Genomic DNA, 25,080 nt, shown 5'->3' with positions numbered 1-25,080 from the left:
CTACCCTTCATTTTTAGTTCTTATGGTTAGATTAATAATATTGACACAAAACCATATTAACAGAAAAAAACCACAATTAAATATATATGCACAGGAGAATCACAACATGATGTTCAGATCATAAAATGTGGTTCAAAGAAATGATCAAACTGGACACCTGTGATACTTTTTAGAGAGAGAAACAGTAAATTTGCGAGAAATTGACAAAACAAAAAAACCTAGTTCTCAAGAGAATCTGAGCAAGGATTGAGTGTAGATAGTCAATTAGTAAAGGCCTTACAAGGTTTGTTTACAAACCTTTTTGACTCTGGATTTAATAATTCATATATATAAAGCCTAAGCAACCAGCTGACCAGTCAACCATTCGACTGCCTGACCAGTAGCTATGATGTATCCTGACCACCAGTGGACAGACACTCAATTCAGGAACAGAAACACAAGCATGGAAACATGGAAACAGACTGATGAATCTCAGAGGGAAGTGGGGAGGAGTGAGGGTAGGGAGAGATTAATCAAATACATATATTTTTAAAATATATTTTATTGATTTTTACAGAGAGGAAGGGAGAAGGATAGAGAGTTAGAAACATCAATCAAAGGGAAATACCAATCAGCTGTTTCCTGTACACCCCCTACTGGGGATGTGCCTGCAACCAAGGTACATGCCCTTGACTGGAATTGAACCTGGGACCTTTCAATCTGCAGGCTGATGGTCTATCCACTGAGCCAAACCGGTTTCGGTGACCAAAGATCTTATATAGTACATACTAGAGGCCTGCTGCATAGATTCATGCACCAGTGGGGTCTCTTGGCCTGGCCTGAACCCTTTTGAAATCTGGGACACCTAGGGGGATATCTGGGAAATAGTAATTAATAAGTAACTATAGATAGTTAATTTATTCTATGAAGAGAATTAGATTGGCAATAATGAATAAATAATGCTGCATCATGTTACATATAGATACTAAATTTTATATATATATATATATATATATATATATGCTAAAAATAATCCTATGTAATAAAGAGCTAATATGCTAATTAGACTGAACAGCAGATCTTCTGGACAACTTTCCAGATGAAGCCAGGGCTCTGAGGGCCGAGCCCCTTTGCACAAATTTCATGCATTGGGCCTCTAGTGTCCATATAAAGGGCATGAAACTTTAATTACGATAAATGTAGATTAAAGTAGGTCGAGAATGTATTTAATCTTCAAAAAAATTATAAATGGATTTTAAAAAAAATCTTTATTGTTGAAAATATTACATATGTCCACATTTTTCTTCCATTGATTCTTTATTGCCTGCCCCTGTCCCTGCCCATTCCCCAGGCCTCCACCACCCTATTGCCTGTGTTTATCAGTTATGCATATATGCCTACAAGTTCTGTGGTTGATCTCTTCCCACTCAGAGCACAGGACCTCATATAGTACATTCTTGGTGTTCATGTCTCAGGGCCTCCTGTATATAATCTGTGGGACTCTTCATAGCAATGAAAACCCTGATGTGCTACCTTATGACACCATATTCTAGATTTTCAACTATCGAAACTGCTGCTATCTAACGGACAAGTCCAAGGTCATCATCCTCCAGGAAGGCCTACAAAGATGGTGAGTTCTGATGGGATTGGGAGGTCAGGGAGGTGTGTATCATGCAAGATTTTACTGGGTGTTTTATATTTAGTGAAAATAACCCTGAACCTGCCTTACTTTTGCAATTATACCTACTATTTATTTTTGTGAAGAATACTTAGCGATCACAACAAGGAAATTGATATACAAATAAATATAAACTCTATTCACTCTCAGTGGACCATAACAAGTGATGTTGATATTAAGCTAACTCTAAATTATTTTTATATGGAACTATTAAAACTGTAACATATAAATAGCTTTAATTTCAACATTTCTGAATCAAAATTTTATTATCTCTGGCTGGATGACAGAAGGTGAAGTGATTATTTTAAAAGTATTATATAATACATAGATACCAACAGAAGTGTGGTGATAGGGGGAAAGTGGGTGGGGAGAATGGAGGTGGGCAAAGAGACTTTGCTTGGGGTGATGGGAGCACAATGCAATGTGCTGATAATGTTTTGTTGAGTTGTCCACTGAAACCTGCATGATTTTGTGAACCAATGTCACCCTAATAAACTCAATTAAAAGTGAATTTTACTGTATGTAAATCATCATACCTCAACGAACAAAAAATAAATAAATAAATAAATAAATAGTTATGAGATTCCCTTTTCATATTTTAATTCAAACTTCAAGATACTTATATCATTTGGGGGATAGATAAGTAGCAATGGGAAAGGGGAAAATTTTTGTTTTAGAATCCTATGTCTGTTATTGAATTAAGCAGATATTTCCTTCCTTGGCATTGCAATGTTACTTTACTGTCATTAAACCAAAAACTGGTTACTCAGGAATAGTCAATAGTATTTTATAGCACCATTACTCTCCCTGATCAATAGGTACATTTCAGGTCTAGGTGGTAGTTGCTATTTATTGACATCCTGTTAAATTGGAGTATAGATAATGTTGTGTTAGCTCTGTACTGCGTGTGTGTGTGTGTGTGTGTGTGTGTGTGTGTGTGTGTGTGTTTAATTAGAACACCTTAATCAAGGGCACCCTATTTATTTGGTTGCCAAAGGATTGCTAGCATGGGCTTAGCAGTGAAGAATATAATAGGTGGTGTCCCCTCAGCAAACCTCGGAGAGGTGTGGGTCAGTGACTCTCCAATGGCCTCAGCAGACAGCTCTGCAGAGTCTCCAGTGGGCCTGAAGGAAGATGGTGTCCACAAGACCCATGGGGAGAAGAATTTTGTTGTTTTCTGCTCCTTAACACCACGTATGTGTCTTTCATTTGTAGGTAAGGCTTTGTAGGGATGAGGAATGCCTGCCATCATAATTTGGCTCAATATTTCAGGAAAGAACACAGACTAAACGTGTTTGGGAGGAATTTATAAAGGAAAGAAGAACCTTTCAACGTTTCTGAAGTCTCCTTTTGTAGTTTCCTCTGGTCATCCAGTCTCCCTCAGGTTCTACATCCACCCAGATGCTAGTGTCGCATATCCTATAAGCCACATATGTCAAACACAAGGCCCGCGGGCCAAATCCAGCCCGCCAGGCCTTGCAATGTGGCCCGCACCGCGCTGTCATCACTGCACTCCACTGTCAGTTTATGACATTGTCAGTTTATGACTGTTCAGTAAACCATTCGGCCCACGATTTAGGCTGGATTTTAGATTTTGGCCCCTTCTCTGATTGAGTTCGACACCCCTACGAAGCGATCAGTAGGTACACAGCAATATTGATGTAGTGAGTCTAATGTGCAAAATAGCATTGTTTTCACTGCTGAAGAAAGTATTAAAAGAAAAAGAGGGTGTAAGCTCCTTTGCAGAAAGCATATATTATAGTTTGGAAAACAAGAAATTGAGGTATAAAATGCTGTTAAAAGATAATTAAATAATTAGCAGCACATGGTAAAGTGATATTGCAACCTGAGGTAGTAATGAGGTTTAAAGAATTAATTCCCCAAATCAGCATATTTAAGGTGGTATCATTTAAAAAAGAACATAGTATAGTAGAAAGAAGAGAATTCTCAGGCCTGTACAAAGGCAGATAGAATTTTAAAAATGTTGAAGCAGAAGCTTAGTCTTACTTACTATATTTAATTTAATTTATCAAAACATGTATATCTATATATCTATATCTATAGATTAGATGATTTTTAGATACAGATGATATAGGTGATAGAAATAGAGATTGAGATAGAGATTGAGATATTCTAGCACATCTAAATATTGTCATCTCATTCACCCCAAAAAAGGAAACTAAAGCTCACAAAAATCATATCAATTGCCTGAATAAACACTAGTAGTATTCAGTTATGAACCCAAGTTAATCTGAATGAAAAGTTTAGGCTATTTTAGCAAACTCAACAAAGACAATAGAAAAGTTATATTATTTAAACATGGAGACCCTTCCAGAGGGAGAAACATGAAGACTTTTGTGCCCAGGCCTACTGAACTATCAGAATATGGCAGTATCTTCTGAGACAGACAGACAAATGTGGGTTCAATAATTGTGTCATCTATTTGTAGCTCTTAGGCCTTAAATTTTTTTAAGATTAAGTGAGAAAATATTTGTAGGAAATAAGATCTAAATATATTGGTTTTAGATTTTGAAGCATGGAACTGTGGTTCTAGAACTTTACTTCTCATCTGAAATGCTATAACCCTTACATGATGTTGTTTATAGTTCAAACTAAGTGCACCATGTCATTTTGTATGTAAAGGCACGCCCAAAAATCTGAGTCCTTATTTTTTCTACATGCATAGGTCTGTCTGGAGGTATTTGCAATTTATGACCTTTTTGTAAGGATGAAGGCAGCAACTCAAAATTTAGCATTTCCTTTATTCACAGATAATGTTTCCTGGAGAAGAGCAAATGGTTCTCTCTTTATCATACAACTTATAAATTATATTCAAAAATATTCTAGGCATTTTCGCCTGACAAAAATATTTGTGATGGTAAGTAGCATATTATCTGCTATAGTATTCATTTATTCATAGAAGTAAAAAAATATTATAGAATAAATAACCCAGCTGCATATTTTACACAAACGATGGAGTATTATTCACACTGTAGCACACCTTACTTTTTAATTATTTCCAAAGAACTAAGCTCTATTAGGCAAAGAAAGTTAATGTATGTTAATATTCAAAATATTAAAAACATGGAAGATAAGGAAGAGATAAAAAAAGAATATTAAATATAGAACATTATAGAAAATGAATATGACCATTGGGGATAACATGTGGTAGGGAATAATATTTACTTACACATGCCAACTTACTATCTTGAGTGAATTTCCAGGCTACTGCACATGGAGGCAGAAATAAGGCAGAGCCTAGTGGACTCCCACAATTGAAGAGACCAAGCTGTCAATCCAAGGAGAACAAGGTGACTATAGTTCACAGAACAGAATATCAAAGAAGAGAGACCTACACAAAGAGAGAACTCGGGAGATCTTCAGAGGGTCCCCATGATGTATTTAGCAGAGTATGCTCAGTGTGTGTGTGTGTGTGTGTGTGTGTGTGTGTGTGTGTGTGTTTGTGTGTGTGTGTATACTGCTGAATCAGGTTAAATAGCAACCCTAAGGGACTACAGGGAAAAATATGTACCCATACCAAGCCTGGAATAGTGCCTATTGCCACTAGCCAGACTGGAAAAATACCATAATTTGCCTGCAAACTACTCAGAAGGGTCTAAATTAGATTATTAGCTGATTAGATATTGTAAAAATAAAAAATAATAAACTTGAAGAAACTATACAAGATGAAGCACAGCAAACAACAAAAATACCATTGAAAAATAAACAAAGCATCAGTGAACTGTGAGATCAATTGAAAAAGACCTACGATACATTTAAGTTCTAAAGGGAAGGAAGAAAATAATATTTGAAGAAATAGGAACCAAATTTTCTCCAAATGTAATAAAATCTACAAATCTATATATTTAAGAAGAGTAACAAACCTCAAGTATTAAAAATGTAGAATAAATACAACAGACTTATGTTAGTCTAAATTCTCAAAATTATTGGTAAAAAAAAATTGAAGAGTAAAAAAAAAAAATAGAATGAAGAGTGCAGCAGATTAATTATCAGAAATAATTCATGCTAGAAAACAGTAGTTAAAGACAAAAGAAAGTCTTCTGTGGAGAAAAGAGAGCCCTGGGAATGCAGACTGGTACAGCCACTGTTGAAAACAGTATGAAGTTTTCTCAAAAATTAAAAATGAAATTGTGATTTGATCCAATGATCCCAGTTCTAGAAATATATCCTAAGAATCTGGAAACAACAATCAGAAAGAATATATATGCACCCCTATGTTCATGGCAGCACAATTTACAATAGCTAAGATCTGGAAGTCCATCAGCAGATGAGTGGATAAGAAATATGTGATACATTTACACCATGGAATACTGTGTAACAGTGAAAAATAATGATCTCTTTTCATTTGAGACAGCATAGAGGGACCTGGAGAGCATTATGCTAACTGAAATAAGCCAGTCAGAGAAAAACAAGTATTACATGATCTCACTCATATGTGGAATCTAATGAACAATACAAACAGATGAGCAAAATAGATTCAGAAACATAAAAGCATGGAAAGACTGTCAAATCTCAGAGGAAAGGTAGGGGAAGGGAAGAGGGGGAAGATATCAATCAAAGAACTTATATGCATATATGCATAACCCATGGACACAGACAATAATGTGGTGAATGCCTGGGGCAGAGGGCAGTGAGGGTTAGAAGAGGTTAATGAGGGAGAAAGGGGGACATCTGTAATACTTTCAACAATAAATTTTAAAAAGTTATATATTATGAATCCTGAATTAACTACTAAAAGAACAAAATTCGAAATTATAGCTAATAACCTAAAAAGGACACAAAACAAATTATAAAAATACTCAAGTGACAGCAGAAAAACTGAAAAGAGGGGGAAAAAACAAATAACACAAATTTTTAAAGTAGCCAAATTTAAACCTAACCTTATCAATAATCATATTTAATGCAAATTATCTAAATACAACAATCAAATGTTAAGTATTATGAGACTACATTAAAAAAAAAGAGAAAAAAGATAAATATAATCACCCTACATCAAATACACTTATAAATAATGAGAAATAATGAGACAAGTAAGTAAAAAATGCAATAATGGGAAAGTGTATTGTGTTAACATTAATCAACAATAAATTGTAATAGTTTATTAGATTCAAATAAAATAAATTTCATATCAGAGAATATTAACAGAAAAAAATGTGTATAACTATTATGAGATTAATTCAGGGGGAAGGCATAATAATTCTAAACATTTATTCATTTGAAAACAATTACCCTATTTAATAAAAGGGCAATATGCAAATTGACACTAATGGCAGAATAATGGGTAGCTATGATGTGCAATGACCACCAGGGGAAAGACACTCAATGCAGTGCTCAGCCACAAGCCTAGCTGAAGGCTGTGAGTGCAACATCAGTTGAAGGAGCCTCTCTTGCCTTCTCCACAGTGCTAAGGATGTCCAACTTGCAGCTTAGGGTCTAAGGCAGGGGTCTTCAAACTACGGCCTGCGGGCCACATGCGGCCCGCAGAGGAGTCTGATCCTGCCCGCCAGGTTTTTTGGGCAGTGAGCGCAGCCGAGGTGTTACAGTAGGAATTAGTAGTTCATATAGTTCGGCCCTCCAGCTCTCTGAGGGACCGTGATCTGGCCCCCACTTTAAAAAGTTTGAGGACCCCTGGCTAAGGTGTCAGTCTGACATCCCCCAAGGGCTCCTGCACTGCCAGAAGGATACCGTGGGTAATGGGCCTAAGCTGTCAGGTGGACATCCTCAAGGACTCCCAGTCTACCAGAGGGATGTCTGACTGCCAGCTCAGGCTCAATACCCTGGGGAGTGGGCCTACGCCAGCAGGTGGACATCCCCTAAGAGCTCCCAGACTGTGAGATAGCACAGACTGAGCTGAGGGACTTCCCTACCCAAGTGCACACATTTTCATACACTTGGCCTGCAGTAAAATGTAAGAAGCAATAATGGAATGACAAATTCATTTTGGAAAATATCAATAAGCTCTCAAATAACAAATCCTACACCTACCATCTAAGATAAATGAAAGTATAGGATCACATTGCTGTACTTGAATGTGAATATTCATTAACAGCTATATTTTTAATAACTGAAAACTGGAAACAAATTAAATATCCATCAACAGTGGGAAGGACAAATAATTAATGGTGTGTTCATATAGTAGAATAGTACTCAGGTATAAAAAGGAATAAACTATTAATTCATATATCTTCATAGGTGAATTAAAAGAATAAGTATGCTGGAGTAAAAGAGTAAAATAAAAACTATTTTATGATTTTAATTTATATGAAATTCTAAATATAAACTAACCTATAATGACATATAATAGAGGCCCAGTGCACAAAATTAGTGCACGAAGGGTGAGGGGGGGGATGGTGTCCCTCAACCCAGCCTGCACCCTCTTACAATCCAGCACTGCTGGCTCACAACTGCTCACCTGCCTGCCTTCCTGATTGCCCCCAACTGCTTCTGCCTGCTAGCCTGATCACTCCCTAACCACTCCCCTCCCAGCCTGATTGATGCCTAACTGCTCCCTTGCCAGCCCTCTCCTGCAGGCTTGATCACCTCCAATTGGTCTCCCTTGCAAGCCTGGTCCCTCCCAACTGCCCATCCCTGCTGGCCATCTTGTGGAGGCCATCTTGTGACCACTTGGGGACAGTCATCTTTGACCACATGGGGGCAGCCATCTTGTGTTTTGGAGTGATGGTCAGTTTGCATATTTTTCTTTTATTAGATAGGTTTAGAGAGGATAGAGGCCTGTTGACCAGCTGGTTTGCCCTGAAGGATCTCACAGATCAGGGTGGGGGTTCCTTTGGGGCATGCAGTGGCTTGGATGAGAAGCCTGTGGTGGTTTGCATGCCAGCCTCCTCCACCCCCCAGTGACCCAAGTGGAGGCCCTGGTATTTTGGATTTATTTATCTTCTATAATTAAAACTTTGTAGCCTTGAGTGGAGCCAAACCTCCTGCTAACTCTGTGGCCACAGCCATTTTTGTTGGGATTTATTTACCTTCTATAATTAAAACTTTGTAGCCTTGAGTGTAGGCCTATGCTGTCCAGGGTGTGTGAAAAGCTTGGATTCCTCCATACCTGGAGGCAACTCAAGCCTCCTGCTCTTTCCAGTTCTGTGTGTGCCATCTTTTCTGTTGGGATTTATTTATATTCTATCATTGAAACTTTGTAGCATTGAGTGGATGCCTGGGTTGGCAAGGGCAGATGGAAAGCTTGGCTTCCTTCATTGCCGAGGAAACCCAAGCCTCCCTTCTGCTCTCTATGGCCACGGTCATCTTGGTTGGGTTTATTTGCATATTCACTCCTGATTGGCTGGTGGGTGTGGCTTGTAGGTATAGTGGGGGTATGGCCAATTTGCATATTACTCTTTTATTAGATAGGGTATGAAAGCCTAATATGCAAATTGTCCCCTCAGGAGTTTGAATGGGAGACCAGGAGTTCGATTGATCTCTATGACATGCACTGACCACCAGGAGGTAGCATCAAATAAAGGAAGGCCCAAGCTGGCCTTGATCTCTTCCAGGCCTAGGGATCCTATCCATGCATGATATCATTCACCAGGCTTCTAATAGTGTATAAAGCATTCATTACTTGTTTGAAAATGAGGGGCCCTTGGAGAGAAATGTATTATAAAAGGACATGAGAAAACTTTTGAGGGTGATAGACATGTTAATTATGTTAATTGTAGCAATGATTTACCAGTACACCTATATGTCAAAATTTATCAGGTTGTTCATTTTTAAAATGTGCAGGTTACTATATGTCATATAATGATCTTTTTTTTTTTTTTTTTTTTTTTTTTTTTTTTCAAGCGTGGAGATCAGAAATAAAGTTAATGGATATTCCAGGTTAATGGGTGTGTTAATTCACCAGGCTGTCATATCCAAACAAACAAACAAACAAACAAACAAACAAACTTATTTCTCAGAGTTCCAGAGGCTGGAAGACCCAGATCAAGGTTTTGAGAGGATTGGTTTCTTCTGAGGGGACTCTGCTTGGTTTGCAGATTGCCTCCATTTTAATGTATCCTCACATGCCCTTTTATTTGTGCATCCACATTCTTTCTGTCTCTGCCATATCTATCCTCCTCTTATAAAGACAATAGTCATATTGGAATATAAATACCTTCATGGCCTCATTTCAACTTAATTACCACTTGAAAGGTCCTTAAACCAAATGCACTCACATTCTGCAGTCCTGGGGGTTATGGCTTCAACATGTGGAATTGGTGAAAACACTATTTACCCTATAACACTGGGGTCATGGATTTAGTGGAAATTTATTTGATGGTAAATTTGAGGCTGTTACCTAGAGTATTAGGTTATGAGTGTGAATGGGGAGTTGACAGCATAATTAAAGGTTTGATTTATTTTTAGGACAGTTATGATCTTTGACCTCTCTATAAATAACCTGGATTCCCACCGTCCTCATCGGCAAATGCTGTAATTGGTTCTCTCATTCTGCCCAAGGTGAAGAAGGACCCAAAACTTTCTTTTTATTTTTAGGTGCAAAGGTCTTTTGAAGAATCAGGTGTTAAAGCTCAGATGCCTACACTTGAAAGAAAAACTATGACCAGATATTTTTACCTCTTTCCAGACATTTAATATTAGTAAATACCCATAGCTGATGTTAAGAAACCTGAAAATTGACTAAAGTAGATAGATAACAGAATGGTGACAAATTATGCACAAATAAACTATTAGTTCTATATAGCAACCAGTCATTCTTGGTCATTCTGCCATTAGGATCAATTTGCATATTACTCATATGATAATTGTTTTTAAGTGTATAAATGTTCAGAATTGTTATGCCTTTCTCCTGAATTAATCTCATCATAGTTATATACATTTTATTTTGTTAATATTCTCTGAAATGAAATTTATTTTATCTGAATCTAATAAATTATTCCAATTTATTGTTGATTGATTTTAATACAACACACTTTCCCATTATTGCCTTTTTAATCTATTTGTCTCATTATTTATAAAGTGTATTTTATGTAGGGTGATTATATTTATCTTTATTTATGTAGTTTCATAATACTTAACATTTATTTGGTGAATTTAGACCATTTGGATTTAATATGATTACTGATAAAGTTAGGTTTAAATTTTGCTATTTTTAAAATTTGTATTATCTGTTTTTTCCCCCCCTCTTTTCAGTTTTTCTGCTATCACTTGAGTTGAGTATTTTTATAATTTTGTTTTATATCCTTTTTAGATTATTAGCCATAATTTCCAATTTTCTTGTAGTACCGTATTTTCCGGCATATAAGACGACCCCTAATTTTACAGTTAAAACATAGGTGTAGGCCTATATTCGCTGTATAAGACTACCCCCACTTTTGAGGCAATACCAGTTCTTTTTTTAATAGACCACCTCTCTGACTCTGGCCAATCTGAGCAGGCTTTTTACTAGAACACAGTGTACATGTTCTATACCCGAAGCTACACTGTGTTCTAGTAAAAAGCCTGCTCAGATAGGCCAGAGTCAAACCTATGTTTTAACTGTAAAATTAGGGGGTCATCTTATATGCCGGAAAATATGGTAGTTAATTCAGGGTTTATAATATATAACTTTTTAAAATTTATTGATGAAAGTATTACAAATGTCCCCCTTCCTTCCATATTTACCCCTTCTAACTCACGCTGCATCCTGCCCCAGGCATTTACCACATTATTTTCTGCATCAATGGGTTATGCATATCCCATATATTAGTAGACTAATATGCAAATTGACCATCACTCCAACATACAAGATGGATGCCCCCATGTGGTCAAAGATGGCTATCCCCAGGACACAAGATGGCTGCCACAAGATGGCTGGTAGGGGAGGGCAGTTTGTTGGGACCAGACCTACAGGGGAGGATAGTTAGGGACAACATAAGATTCTTTAAAACACAGGAAAATGACATTACATATAGGGGAACAAAAATAAAAATGACCATAAACTTATTTTCAAAAATATTGCAACACAAATACAGTTGAAATAAACTTACAAAGCCAAGAAAAATAAGAGAGCCAGTAAGCCACACTATGGCAAGTAAGTAAATGAAAAGAGAATGCAAAGATAATTTTTCAGGTGCAATAAAAATGGCACCAGAGGAGATTAAAATAAGCAGAATGAGAAGTCCCATACTTTCCAAAGGCTCTTTATTTTCATCAGTTTTTATTTAAAACATAATTATTTAAACAAAAAATATGATCCATTGCATGATTTAGAGCCTATTAAGAATTATTTATTTATTTATTTATTTATTTACTCTATATTGTTAAGGGTATTGCAGATGTCTCTTTTTTTCCTCCCATTGCCCCTGTCCAGCCAGTTCCCACCCTGCCCCAGGCCTTTGCCCCCCTATTGTCTGTATCCATAGTCAATGTATATGTACTGTAATATCTTTGTTTAATCTCTTCCCGCCTCCCCCCTTCCTCTGAGAATCATTAGTCTGTTTCATTTCCATGCCTCTGATTCTATTTTATTTACCAGTTTATTCTGTTCATTGAATCTCCTATGTGTACAAACATTCACATTAAGTAGGTACCAGAAGAAGAGAGAGCAAGATATTAGAAACCTATTTAAAGTAATAATGACAGAAAACTTTCCCCACATAGTGAAAGAAATAGCCTTACAACTCCAGGAAGCACTGAGTCCCAAACAAGAGGAAACCAAAGAGGACCAAATCAAGACAAATCATAATTAATATGCCAAGGGCTAAAGACAGAGAATCTTAAAAACAGCAAGAGAAAAGCAGTTAGTTACCTACAAAGGAGTGCCCATATGACTGTCAGTTGATTTCTCATCAGAAACTATGCAGGCCAGAAGGGAGTGGCAAGAAATATTCAAAGTAATGGATAGCAAGGACCTATAACCAAGATTACCTTCTACTCAGCAAAGTTATCATTTAGAATTGAAGATCCAATAAAGAGCTTCACAGACAAGAAAAAGCTAAAGGTGTTCATCATCACCAAACCCGTATTACATGAAATGTTGAAAGGTATTCTTTAAGAAGAGGAAGAAGAAGATAAAGATAAAAAATATGAATGATGAAAAAACAATAAATGCATATCTATCAACAATTGAATCTAAAAACATATTAAGAATTTAAATTCATGATAGCAATAACACAAGGGATGGGGGAAATGGAAGTATGTTTTTAAAAGCCATTTACCAGTATGTCAAATGTAAGTAAGAACAGTTTTAAGATAGAATGTTATAAATTAAAGATTCCTATTATAAACTCTATATCAATGTCTAAAAATAGTGGTATTACTATTAACAAATTAAATACTAATGAGAAATAATCATCTAATTGAAAAAAAGAAGAAAAAGGAACTGATGAGAAATAGAAAACTACTAGCAAGATGTCAGGTTCAAACTGAACTATATTAAATATAATTTAAATTTGTAATTTAATACAGATAATTATAATTTTTCTATGCACTTTAAGTAAACAACATAGACTTTTAGACTAAATAAAAAAGTAAAACACAGTTCCATCCTATCTAAAATAAACACACTTTACCTATGGCTAGGGGGTGGGATGAAAGTAACTAAAGAACTTAAATGAATACTAGAGGCCCAGTGCAGAAAATTTATTCATGGGGGGCGTGTCCCTCAGTCTGCACCCTCTCCAATCTGGGATCCCTAGAGGAATGTCTGACTGCCTTTTTAGGCCTAATCCTGGTAGTATCAGGCCTAAATGAGCAGTTGGACATCCCTCTCACAATCCAGATCTGCTGGCTCCCAACTCCTCACCTGCCTGCCTTTCTGATTGCCCCCTAACTGCTTCTGCCTGCCAGCCTGATCACCCCCTAACCACTCCCCTGCCAGCCTGATTGATGCTTAACTGTACCCTGGCCAGCCTGTTTGGCCCTAACTGCCCTCTCCTGCAGGCCTGGTCACCCCCCCAACTGTTCTCACCTGCAGGCCTGGGTCCCTCCCAATTGCCCATACAATAATAATAACATACCAACAAAGCAGATAAAGAAGATTAATTTTTAACAAGGGATAAAGAGAAAGAAAAAAACAAAACACTAAAACAGAGACAGGAGAAAGGAAAACAGGATGAAAGAGAGAGATGTGATAAAGAAGAGGGTGGGGGAAAAAAAAAAAAAAAAAACCCTACCTTTGCCAGTTTGGCTCAGTCTATAGAGCATCAGACTATGAACTGAAAGATCCCAGGTTTGATTCTGGTCAAGGGCACATGCCTGGGTTGTGGGCTCAATCCCACAGGGGGAGTGCTGCTCAGCCAGAAGCTGGGATCACGGCTGGCAAGCACAGTGGTTGGAGCCTCTCCCACCTTCGTGGCAGTGCTAAGGATGTCCAACTGATGGCTTAGGCCCCAAGGCCTCCTGGAATGCAAGAGGGTGCAGGCAGGTCTAAGGGAACCCCCCCCCCCCCCCGAATGAACAAATTTTGTGCATAGAGCCTCTAGTATGTAAAATAAAATGACAATAAAAAATAAAAATAGAATGAATAAAAAATGATACAAAAATTAAGATAAAGAAAACAAATTTTAAAATAAAAGATAAAAAACTGAAGTATCATTCGCTTCAGCAAAGTTTTGGCAGGAACCAAGGATAGACTGGACTCTTCAGTCAAGCTCTATACATTAGCAGAACTGCTTGCAGCCAGTCTAAGTTATTATAATAAAAGCCTGCCTTCCCCTTCAGACGGAGCTGACTCCTTTTTATCGGATTCAGCCTGAAATAAAAGTTCTTTTTTTTTTTTTAAATATATTTTATTGATTTTTCACAGAGAGGAAGAGAGAGGGATAGAGAGTTAGAAACAAACATCGATGAGAGAGAATCATCGATCAGCTGCCTCTTGCACACCCCCTACTGGGGATGTGCCCGCAACCAAGGTACATGCCCTTGCCCGGAATCGAACCCGGGACCTTTCAGTCCACAGGCCAACGTTCTATCCACTGAGTCAAACTGGTCCTGGCAAAAGTTCTTTTGATACATTATGGCATCATGTCATAGGTGCATCATCCCAGCCCACTCCGAATCTTTCAGGACTCCTATGCTCCAGCCATTCAGACCCAGCTACTGAATGTAATTGCTCAGAGATAGTGAATTATTACATCTGGATTTTGGGGGGAACATAAAAAAGTTCTAAAGGATCCTTTCATTCCCAATTACAGAAGTAGGTGACTTTCAACCGCGGTATATATCAAATCTGCCTAAAGCCATGTTCACTGGTGCTATTTAATCTTGGGCAAGAGGTCTATTTTCTGAAAGACTCAGTTTCCTCATTTGCAAAGGTGGTGTACACATGCCATGTTCTGTGTTATTGGGTGGGTTAAACAATCTGTTACAGTACCTAAAACAAAAATTAAGCTCTAATAAATTATTAACCTTCTCTTTCCTCCCAGTACTTACACAGAAATTTTCACCCACAGATTCTAGGAGCAAGCATGTCCTACTACCTAAGTGAAATCTTTTCTGTCTGCGCCAGAACCTCGGATTCCCCGTTTTTTCATATAGTACTTTTAGTCTATACCATCATGCAATATTTTCCTGTGCTTGTGCTTTATCACCACCAAATTATTTTAAACTTCTTACAAATAGAGTTTGAGTTCTATCTTACCTATCCTCTGTATCTCCCACCATAGTACAGGATGGAGAGCAAGCAGCCTATCACACTGAGCCTAGAGGTGAATGAACAGCCCTAGAGCTGGGCAAGTCTCTGAACCGCCAATACTTAGTACCCTTCTTTATAAAATATAGGTATATTTTTTCTTAATATATATTCTTAAAAGAAGTGAGGAATAGAAAAAAAACTAATAAGCACTTTATGAAAAAAAATGTAAGGTATGAGGATACTTTCCTTCAAGACTATTGCTAATCATCACTTTCATTATGATTAGGCAACAGTTTTATGAATACTATGATAAATCGTCAAAACAAGTCCAGGCAATAAAAATGATTGAAGTGAGATGCTTCTATAAAGAAAAGGAAATAAGCTTATGTTAACTAATTCAGAAGAGGGAAGTTTACTACAAAATAAAAAAATATATGTGGAATTAGTGTTCTATTAGTGATATATTTACTAAATTTAGTCTAGAATGTCTTTAAGAATAGGTAGATGAAAGATAGATGAAAATTGGGTCTCTCAGAGGTACACATCTAAGAATATCCTGCCTCCTAAGCACATCTGCCTTCTGCACCCACACTACTATCATAATCACAAATCTGAATTGTCGGCAGCAAATCAAATTCCAGTAATCTGACATGGACCTGATCTAACTTTTCCTGTCATTACCTGTCATTTTAAACATTGCATACCATTTAGTCTATCGTTCACTTATTTTATATTTATTATATCTGAATCCAAATTATATTCTGAATCTTTAACCAAACAGAGTGGTAATTCCAATTTTATCTATTATAGGAGCCTCATCCTCTTTATACAGGCTTGAGTGGTCTCCAGAAAGATGAAAAAAGAAAATTATATCTTTTCTATTGAAATATTATAAACATTGACATTTTCATTTCTAAAGCCAGTAATGGACTTGCCTATTTATAAACCCTCTATTTGGCTTCCAGAAAACTGATACTCAGGGATCCAGATACCTACAGTCTTGCTTTCAAGAAATTCAATTTGGCCATTGATTGTGGTCAAGACACCACTTCAGGGTATTGGTTTGTTGTCCTGGCCAGCTGGAAAACTCAAACTCCTTGCCTCTTCACCCAGTCCATGAGAAGGAAACTCTATTATTTGAGGTTAATGTTCTCAGCATATTTTACAGTAATATTCCCATTTTTGTGTGTGTGTGTCCCTTTTGCTTTCTCCAGATCTCAGTGCCTTTCTGGCCATTTCTAATTTCTGTCTTGCCATGACTATTCCCTATGACAGCAAGACACAGAGCCTGCTATAAGCTTGGTTAAGAAGCTAGGTAGGGAAAGTAAACATGCTTTAATAATCAATAGATTAAAATGAACACAATTTTATACTACACATTACTTAAACAGAGGGTCCTTTTCCCAATAATATAGATGCAATAATTTGCCCAAAGCACACAAGGCAAATGTGTGGCCTGCAGGTTAAATGTGATCCACTGGCAGGCTTTGTTTGATCTGCCCAGAGTTTCAAAACAACAGTAACCCAGTTGAAAAAAAGATTAAATGAGAGATCTTTATTGCACACAAATATAAAATAGAATAAACTGAATCATCTTTCTCTTGGGCAAAATCTGTTTGTCTGAGGCACCCTTGCCCTTCAGAGAAGATTAGCCTCCCCAGGTGGGCACACACCTCCCCACTCCAACCTGCCTCAGGGCAGTTGGTAAATTCCTGGGCTTTCATCAGATAAACATGTGGTAACTGGCCCAGAACCCAGGTACATATCAAGTTATTTTCAACATACAAACTATTAGTGAAAAATGTGATTCTCTGGTCATGGTGAAACCAAGGCATAGTTAAGTTCCTTGCCTGAGATCAGCAATTAAAATGTTAATTCAACTAATCTGCCCTCAGAATCTGCATTCTCAGTCTCTTCCGTATAGTATACCCCTAAAATTGAAGAGAAAGAGCCTTATATAAAAATGTCACTTTCATCCCTAAAAGCAAAAATGCTTCGCAGGGACACAGAACATTCATATGGCTGGAAGTGGCCCAGAGCTTGGGCAAATCACATGGAAAGGAGTCAAGAAATTTTAGTTCACCTCATACATATCAGCATGGGCACATTGAAACAAACAAAAAAACAAACAAACAAACAAATAAACCATCTAACAAAAACCCAGAATATGCACAGTTGGTGGTAATGTAAAATGGTGTAGTAGCTATAAAAGTTATAATTCTTCAAAATTAATAAAAATAGAATTACATTATGATCTGGCAATTCCACTTCTGGGTATATGCATCCACAAAATTAAAGCAGAGACTTAAAAAGCGATATTTGTTCACCTATGTTTGCAGCTGTATTACTCATAAGAACCAAAAGATAGAAGCAACTCAAGTGCCCACTAATGAATAAAATATTAACAATATGTGTGTATATGTACACACACACACACACACACACACACACACACCCCACACACACACACACGGCAATATTTTTCATCTTTAAAAAGGGATGGGATTCTGAAACATTCAACAATATGGATAAAACTTTAGGACATCATGTTGAGTAAAATAAGTCAGTAACAAAAAATGCTGCCTGATTTTACTTATATGAGATAGCTAAAGTAGTCAAATTCATAGACAGAAAGTAAAATGGTGGTTGCCAAATGGTAGAGAGGGACATGGGGAGTTATGGTTTAATGGGTATAGTTTCAGTTGCAGATGAAAAGAGTATAGAGGTCATGGTTGCAAAACAATGTATATGTATTTAATGCCACTGGAATGAACACTTAAAATTGGCAAAATTAATTCATTTTACCACAGTTTAAAAAATCTCTTAGTATGTACTTGATTTAGTGGCAAAGCATCCCATACTCTGTTTTGACTTTCCATTTAAACTTCAGTGAGTTGATTATTTTAATTGCATAGATTTAACCCTATATGTGATTTCTCTCTTCTTTTATATCCTCACTAGACACCTGGTGCACACATTCATGCTCAGGCGGGGTCCCTCAGCCTGATCAGTGATCAGGGCTGATTGGGACTGGTTAGGGTGAGGGGGAGGGTGCAGGAGCTCGGCCTCCAGGGGAAGGGGCCACCGGAGGTTCCAATCTGGGTGATCTGGCCAGGGCAAGGGACCATGGAGAGTTGGCCAGCTAGGATGAGGCTGCAGGAGGTTCTGATTGGGGCAATCAGGGCCCACCGGCTAGGGTAAGGGGCTGAGGGAGGTTGGCTGGCTGCAGGAGGTTGGTTGTGGGAGTGTACTGAGCACCAGAGGGTGCTCCTGCATTGAGTGTCTGCTCCCAGGTGGTCAGAGCCCGTCCTAGTGACTAGTCAACTGTTTGTTCTGGTTGTTCTGGTCGTTCAGTCATAATGGTTGCTTAGGCTTTTATGTATATAGATTTATCAGTTCCCAAGGAAGGGTGAAGCAAGGGTCTTATTAGCACAATTCTGCTATAAGCTAAAGTTCAGTGACCTACAAACATCTTGGGAAATGATTGTTATTTATTATTTCCTTCAAATAATTATTCCCTAAACATGAAAAACTTATTAGGAAATAATCTTTATTAACAAATATAGGTAGGTTTAATTAGTATTACTTAATCTCTGCACACACCCTACATATCCACATAAAATGATAGCACCAACTTGCCTGCTGTTTCAACTGCACACCCCAGGCAAGTGTGGGGAGCCGTGGCTGGTGAGCCTTTTCTAATATGAGAGTTCATGGGGAAGACTTAGTTTGGGAAAAGGCTGACTTCCTCATTAGGTTTGGTGAAGGTTTATGTGAGCAACGTAAACCTCAAAGGCTTGTGTGGCCAGAGGGTAGAAGGAGGAAGGGAAGGAGCTCGGACTGCCTTTCACAGTATGTTTGAAATAAACAGTAAAGGCCAGGAAGAATCTGGAATTCTGTTGGCATTTTGCTAGTCTTATCTGAATTTGAAACTGACTCACCTGGGCATGTGATACATATCAGCAGCTATTGTTTCCAAAGGAAACAACCCGCCAGACCTCTTCGGAATTTAAGAAATGGAAGTGCGTCAGAGCAGCATGACCTCTGATTTTCTGGAAGCTAACAGAAGTTCATGGAATCAACTCTCTCATGTTACTCAGTGACCGTATGCAGGTAACGCTAGAATCAGAAAGAATTACATTGAGTAGATGCTGCAAGATTCAAAGATCCTTTCTCAACACTAATGAACTCCATGGAGAGAAAAGTTTGGTTGAATTAGACTGAAATGATTGCTTCCTTGTTGATGAGGGGAGAGGAAAATTGGGCTGTGTTCATTACTTATGGAATCTTTGTTTCAAATAGATCAAATCTTGATTCAGAAGAGGAGGCTGTTTATTCATTCAGTGGGCCACGGTACAAAGTGATCAGCCAGGGGGAGATGAACAAGGTGAGAGATGGAAATGGCATAGTCATGGATAAGGCTCCAGTGTTGACTGACCTTATTTTGGGGAAAGGATGCTGGGCCTGCCAGCAATATATTACAGTACGTCTTAGTGAAGACCATCAACCTGCATTAAAGATCGGGCTACACTAAGATAAGGGCCAATGATTCAACCTAAAGTCCTATTAGTCCCTGTATCTTGAGTCAGGTAGCTGTTATTTTCATTTGTCTTTTCAGTTTAGAATAAACTTCCTATCATCTTAGCCTCAGACCCTATTTCTATGCGGCCTTACTGCATGATCTCTCCTCTCTAGAGAAACAATAACTCTTGTTCTGCCTACAACTTGGCTCTTATCTCATCTTTTTATTGATGTGCTTTTCAAAACATAAAGTGATAGTAGGATTGTCAGGGAGCAAATTGAGTATAAAATTAAGTGTGCATTAAATAATTACATTTGCATTAAATTACACATGAGTTCTGATTTCTAGTCAACTTCTTTGCTTGTTGTTTGGACAGTATTGTCTATTTGCATATACCAGTCTGTGGGTAGTCCCCTGAGGGCTACCTAAGTCTTCCTAAGACCCCAGTTCCAGGTATTGATATCTGAGCTGGCCCATTCTTATAACCCTTTGCTCCCTCCTCAGAGTGAAGATGGCTTCTCTGGTGAATGACCAGCACTAGAAATACCAGCACTTTTCCAAGCCACTTCAGAGGGAGAAGCTGTTAGTTACGGTGGGAAAAACAAAAGTCTGTTTCTATCACAGATGATTAATGTCCCCAGTGGGCATCTATTTTTAATAAATCTCTCACTCCTTTCAAGTTGCGTGTTTCTTATTCGCCTCTTCCCCAACCCAACCAATGATAACCCATTTAACAATGAAGACCATGGATTATTGTAATTTAACTAAGATTGTCCCTCGTCCTCTATTTGGCTTTTGTTCCATTCCCTTACAATGTTATAGACACACCTATAGCTCACTTTAGTTTCTGCTGTGATGAGAAACAAATGAAACCCTCAGTCAGAATCTTCAATAGCATTGACTCTATATTGCACTCATCTTCTTGCTAATTTTTCAGCAACTAGCCAATGTAATAAAAATAAAAAAAAACTTTTTTGCTGGAACAACACTAGAGAAAAATCCATGGGTAGTGTTAGGTCAAGGCAGGGGGGAAGCCCAGAGCCCATGCAAGCATCTGCAAGGTGGATGGTGACAAAGATGGCTGGCTAGCTGGCACCTTCCTAGGGCCTTCCTAGACCCCTGGCCTGAGGCAGGAATTCCACATCTCTCATGCCCTCCACCCTCCCCTCACTGAACAGCTGTATAAAAGAAGCACCTATGCCACTTTTTGGCGCGAACTTCCCTGGCCCACCCCAGACCAGCGAGCTTCGCCCGGTAGCACAGATTAAAACCTCCCCCCTTTTTATCACCTGGACTCCATGTCTTGCTTCTGCGTTGCAAACCTCTCAGCTGGAACCTTACAGATAGCTATTCCATTGCTAGAAACCAAGCTTCCTTAAGAAATGTTCATGAAAGTACTGCTAGTAAATACAGCCTTTCAGACCCAAATGAGCAGGGTGGAACAAGATGTGGCTTGCTACCTGAGGAATGAAGACTTGTGGAATCACCATTGCACCATAGCATGCCATGGCTCTGCACCCTTCAGAGCAGGTAAATGCCATTCATTTTGCCTAACCTGTATTTTCCTTGTGCGTATAGTAATGAATAACGAAGTATTACTGATACTATTGTAATGTAAGCCTGTTATTATGTAACTGGAAAGGAGCAAAGGGAAGGCCACATATTATAGACATGTCATTTGGGCAGCTTTGCCAGGAAGCTACAGTTTAACACTCCCCAGAGACTGGATGAGGGGAAATTGACACATGCCAATTAAAATCTGGGTGACATAGGGGAGCTACTTTCCTGTCAGTTGCACCTGGGAACAGGTCATTGGCCAGAGTAGGCATGGCTACTGTAAGCCTGGGAAGATTTGAGATACTTAAACTCCTAAACAAAGGAGCTTGCTCTCTCCCTCTCTTGGTTCTCTTTGGATTCTTGCTGCAGGGGGTGTACTATTCTGGCTCCCTGCATCTACCCACAAGGCCCACAGCCATGTTGATCATACACAATGGAATAATGGACTGCAACTAGATTAATACTAAGCTGAACCCAATTTCACCATAGAAAGGAAAGTTTGGGACTGGCTTTGCTCCTAGCCTTGCTGAATTAAGCAAATCTGGGCATGTATTCAGATCCACCTTAGCCTCATCCATGTTATTAGATGTGTGGTTATATGTGTAATTAATCTTAGCTACAAATTTTTATCTGTGAGGTGAGTTAATGCTACCAAGTTCACAGTGTAGTAATGATTACATGAGGTGATATACATAGTAAATTAATAGTGCTTTCCACACAGAGAGTACTCAGAAAAGAAGATGGTGATTGATGATAATGGTGGGGATTATCTTAAGGGTCTCAATTTAGATGCTCTTGAAAGCAGAGGCAGAGTTGGGGACTTGCATGGAGGTAGCTTATTTAAAAGCGGTCCTCCAGGAAACAGTGATGAGTGAAGGAGAAAAATTACTCTGCAAAATTGTATTAATTAATTCATTACTCTTTCTAGCAAATAGATTTTAATCTTCCTGGGGATCCTCTAAAATCATGTACAATCTACTTTTCTAGAAGATGGAGAATTGGGGGTACTGGCATTTATCAAATGACTACTGGCCTCCTTTGGTTGAAGCTTGCCCCAGAGCTGGGCCCTTACCCAAGCCTAATTTTCTGGGTGTCCATCCTCACAGCTGAGCAGCCCTCATTACTTTGGTGAACATCCCTGGGAAGAAAAATGAAAAAAGCCTGAGGCACAGTAGCTTGATGTGGGACACTGCCCACATATAGGGACTACTCTCAGGTGGGCTAATGGGCTGTGGAATGTGATGATGATGGTTTTTAAATGTATAGTACACATTAACAGCATACACTGCATTGCTTATTAACTTATTTATGTATTCAATTTCTTTCTTTCTTTTTTAAATCAAGATAATCTTCATGTCACTCCAGTCTCCCTCTACCCTTGAATGAATGTAATTGTTCACTCTTTTTTTTAAAACTGATTGTGGAAATAAGCTTTTTTTTTTTCTTATGAAAATTTTTCTCTTAAGACACTTCTCATATTCTACAAGCATTAAAGATATTTGAAAATTATACTAAAGTAATAATTAACATTCCTGAATGCCTGCTGTTCAAAAGGTGAAACTGATTTTCAAACATTAACTGTAATTCAACAGCTTCTCCAAGGCAGGTAGTTTACAGTAGGGAAATTGACACTTGAGTCGGATACCTATCAGGTGGATAATTATATCAGTGTAAAGTGTTGATAGTATTAAACGGTCGAGACCAAAGTCTGGCCTTTAATCTCCCCAGCAGAGGCCACAAATGTAAACACCCTACAGGTTTGCCAAGAAACATACATAAGTTAATCAGGTTATGTGGGGACTGGAAAAATGGGAGAGTATATAAATGCACGAATGTAGCATTATGGTTTCAGATTCAGATTAATTGTTGTCATATGAAAATTCAGGCAAGAGAGGATTCTCATCCAATATTTTATTTGAAATCTTACAATTTTTAACTTCTGCTAAAGAATGCCAAAAGAAGTTATAGCTGTGAGGCTCAAAGAAAACACATCTTCGTTTATGAGGGAGTCTGTGGGTCACCAATGTTTTACTTCTGTTCTAACCCATATGGTCTCTGCCCTACTACTGTTACATGATAGACCCATGAGTCTGAGATTTCTCCCCAGTCACTTCGATAAGTAGTTCATCTCTCTGCAACTAATCTGCAAAATGAAACCAATAATGCCTATATTTCTTTCCTAGAGCTGCTGGAACAAAATATCACAAACTGGGAGGCTTAAAACAGAAACATATATATTTTTTATAGTTCTAGACTTTGGGAGTCTGAAACAAGCTGTGAGCAGGGCCATGCTCTCTCTGCCAGCTTCTGGTTGTTGCTATCAATCCATGACATTTCTTGATTTATTCTTTGAATAACTCCAATCTCTGCTTTCATGATCATATTGCTGTCTTCCCTATGTATGTCTATGCTTTTATATGTTATTCTTTCTGTCTGTCTCTGTTCTGTCTGTCTCTGTTCATAAGTATATTAGTCATGATGGTTAAGGGGTTCTCTCTATTCCAATGTAGCATAATCTTAACTAATTACATTTGCAAGAACTCTTTTTTCCAAATAAGGGCATATTCTGAGTTACTATGAGTTAGGACTTCAACTTATATACAGGTGTGGGCAAAAGTAGGTTTATATTTGTATGTGAAATACAGTTCTCATAATATTAATGAGTATTATTATAATGTCCTTTTTCCCCATAGAAACAACTATATACCTACTTTTGCCTGTCCCTGTATTTTGTAGAACACAATTTAACTCATAACAATGGCTCACTCCCAGGGGCTGTTATAAAGCTTTTATTCTTTGGATTTACTTTTCTGGGGTGCATTGTTTTTCCTCATTAAGTAGGTTCATATTTTTCTCAGTTCTGAAAAATTTTTCTTCAATATTGTTCTCTCTTTCGTTTTCTCGATTATGACTTTCTGCAATTTTAATCAGATACATATTAGAACTTCTCATTATGTTCTTCATATCTCTAAACCCCTCTTTCAAATCCCCCTGCTCCTCATCTCTGTTTATTGCATTCTAGATAAATTGTTTAAAATATATCTGAGATTGCTTATGTTACCACAAACTTTATATGTCTGACTTTTTAACCTAACCACTATCAATTACAACTGATATACTTCCAACATTAAATTTTTCTGATTACTCCTTACTATAAAGTAATTGTTTATTATGTTCCTTATTTGAACTCCTCGCCCACTGCCATTCTATACCCTTATTTGATTAGTCCTACATTTGCTTATTCTTAGAGACATCAATTTGCAATTTCTTGTTTCTTCTGTATATTCTCATAGTGGCTTGCTTTTTAGTATGTTTATAAACTTCATTCCTTTTGCTTCTCCTGGGAGGTGACAGTCCAAATTCAAGATTTTATCAATCCCTCCTCAAAGATTTGGCAGCAATGTGATGCTAATATCAGCGTTTCTACCTTCAGAGGTCCCATAGGCTGGTATTTTTTATCATAGTGTTGATATAGAAATCTGATGTACAAAGACTATAGCTCTCCTGACTGCCAGTTGGTCTAGACAGGCTCTTTGCTGCTCCCCTCCAGCTCACAACTTCTGAAGTTTCTTCTCTAGTCACCCTAACTCCCAGGAGCTCCTATCACATCTCTTGATCTCAGTATCCTGGCCACCTGGGGCCCAGGTTCCGGTTCATGAAGAATCAGCAGTGCCCCAAAGTGCATGTCTTCATAAATTCACAATGTTATGGTGCACGGATGGTCTCAGACAGCTCCTGGTTATTCCTTACAAT

General features: G+C 38.0%; 1 protein-coding gene across 1 annotated transcript; it reads left to right on the top strand.

Annotated features, from left to right (window-relative positions):
* Window positions 1-1,364: 1,364 nt before the first annotated feature.
* LOC311627610 (caspase-13-like) lies at window positions 1,365-10,267 on the top strand (the record flags this gene model as incomplete). The annotated part of the gene is given in 5 exon segments (XM_084894107.1): window positions 1,365-1,529; window positions 1,533-1,609; window positions 2,655-2,851; window positions 4,429-4,535; window positions 10,169-10,267. Coding segments are annotated over 5 exon segments (645 nt in total).
* Between the last annotated feature and the right edge of the window lie 14,813 nt (window positions 10,268-25,080).

This window comes from Pipistrellus hanaki, assembly GCF_964339955.1.
Source record: "Pipistrellus hanaki genome assembly, chromosome: 9".
Taxonomy (NCBI): domain Eukaryota; kingdom Metazoa; phylum Chordata; class Mammalia; order Chiroptera; family Vespertilionidae; genus Pipistrellus; species Pipistrellus hanaki.
This window is presented reverse-complemented; position numbering and strand designations above follow the sequence as displayed.